This window comes from Triplophysa rosa, unplaced genomic scaffold (assembly GCF_024868665.1).
Source record: "Triplophysa rosa unplaced genomic scaffold, Trosa_1v2 scaffold493, whole genome shotgun sequence".
Lineage (NCBI taxonomy): Eukaryota > Metazoa > Chordata > Actinopteri > Cypriniformes > Nemacheilidae > Triplophysa > Triplophysa rosa.
The window spans coordinates 24660-26468 of NW_026634500.1; the positions used below are offsets into that span (position 1 = coordinate 24660).

General features: G+C 39.9%; 2 protein-coding genes across 2 annotated transcripts in view; both read left to right on the forward strand.

The window, feature by feature from the left end:
• LOC130550953 (protocadherin gamma-A11-like) overlaps positions 1-273 on the forward strand; it is a 3604-nt gene extending 3331 nt beyond the window's left edge. Inside the window, exon 2 of the mRNA XM_057328487.1 lies at positions 151-273. Coding sequence (XP_057184470.1) covers positions 151-273 — 123 coding nt within the window. The remainder of the gene's footprint in view (positions 1-150) is intronic.
• Positions 274-421: 148 nt separating this feature from the next.
• LOC130550954 (protocadherin beta-14-like) overlaps positions 422-1809 on the forward strand; it is a gene marked incomplete at its 3' end in the record, with an annotated part of 5228 nt that continues 3840 nt past the window's right edge. The window contains exon 1 of the mRNA XM_057328491.1: positions 422-1807. Coding sequence (XP_057184474.1) covers positions 428-1807 — 1380 coding nt within the window. The remainder of the gene's footprint in view (positions 1808-1809) is intronic.

The window sequence follows — 1809 nt, forward strand, 5'->3', positions numbered from 1 at the left end:
TTTGGAAGTAACTGCAAGTGGTTTACATTTATTTATTCATTGTTTATTCTAATGGACATTGGCATTGCATCATTCAGTTGCTGTGCTGTTTCTGAAACAGCTGATACTGCATAAATGTGGATCTGTGTGATTGTTTATGTAGTTCATCAGAATGGACTCAAAGTGCCGCTGTTGGTCAGTGTGTTACAGTTTAGAAAGCAGATTTTCATCAGTTCCACCCCCATCTTCTCAATATTTTTAGAGAGTGAGACGGGTGTGAGCACGCAGTCATGAAAGAAGAGAATACGAATCATGGAGATTGCCCTTTGACGTGCACCTAGCCTTTTTCCTGGAATTGCTGACCTTTTAATTTTTTCGATTTGGAAATATAAAGTTTGTTGACGTTTTCTTCGATTGAAGTAATTGGTTTCAGTCATTATTATCTTTTATGGTCTTCAGCAAAATGTCGGACAGAACAATGGCGGGGCAAGTACTGCTGGTTATTTGGTTTCTCTCTCTCGGTTCAGCTCTCGGGCAGGTCAGTTACTCCATTCCTGAGGAAATGGCGAAAGGCTCTTTAGTCGGTAGCATAGTACACGATTTGGGTTTAGATTTAAAGAGACTGAAATCTGGTAAAGCTCGTGTTTATACAGGAGACAGCGCTGAATATATTGAGCTGAATAAAGACAGAGGAGTCCTCCTTATCAAAGAGAGAATAGACCGAGAGGCGCTGTGCGGACAGACAACGCCTTGCGCATTACATTTACAGATTATTTTGGAAAACCCCATAGAATTTTACTCTGTTAATGTCGAAATAACCGATGTAAATGACCATTCTCCCTCTTTCAAAAGAGATGAAATGATATTTAGAATCAGTGAGTCCGCTGTTACCGGTGCGGTATTTGATTTAGAAAGAGCGATGGATTTAGACGTCGGAAATAATGGTCTGCAGACATACTCACTAAAACCCACTGATAATTTTTTATTAAAATTACAAACTCAATCAGACGGTAGTAAATTAGTAGAAATGGTTCTTCAAAAACCGCTCGATCGTGAAAAGCAAGAGCATTTGTCTCTGGTTCTGACAGCGATAGATGGAGGTGATCCACAGTTGTCTGGTACCGCGCAGATACTTATTACTGTTTTAGATGTCAATGATAACGCGCCTGTTTTTACGCAGAAAATATACAAGGCGAGTATTACAGAAAATGCTCTCAAAGGTACAGTGTTTACCACAGTAAGCGCCTCTGATATGGATGAGGGCTCACACGGGAAAATAAAATATTTAATCACAAATACCCTCGACCCTGTTACGGAATTATTTAAAATTAATGAGGAAAGTGGGGAGGTTACAGTAACGGGGGTTATAGATTACGAGAAAGCTCGGCATTATCAAATTCATGTACAAGCTGCAGATGACGGAGGCTTGACAGATTCTTGTAAGATTGGTGTAGATGTGATTGATGTGAATGACAATAAGCCGCTGATAAACATAATGTCTAAATTAACAATCATATTAGAAAACTCTAGTTCTAGCACCGTTGTAACTGTAATAAATGTGCAGGATCCAGATTCCGGAGAAAATGGAAAAATACAGTGTTCCATAAACGAAAACATTCCTTTTACACTAACGTCGACTAGTAATAATTTTTTCAGTTTGGTCACCGATGGTGAGTTGGATCGTGAGAGAGAGTCCCAGCATAAAATCAGTGTGACGTGCGCTGATGAGGGCGTGCCCTCTCTCTCCAGCAGCATCACTCTCTCCTTACAAATATCAGATGTGAATGATAACGCGCCTGTCTTTGAGAAAAGCTCTTATGATGCATCTGT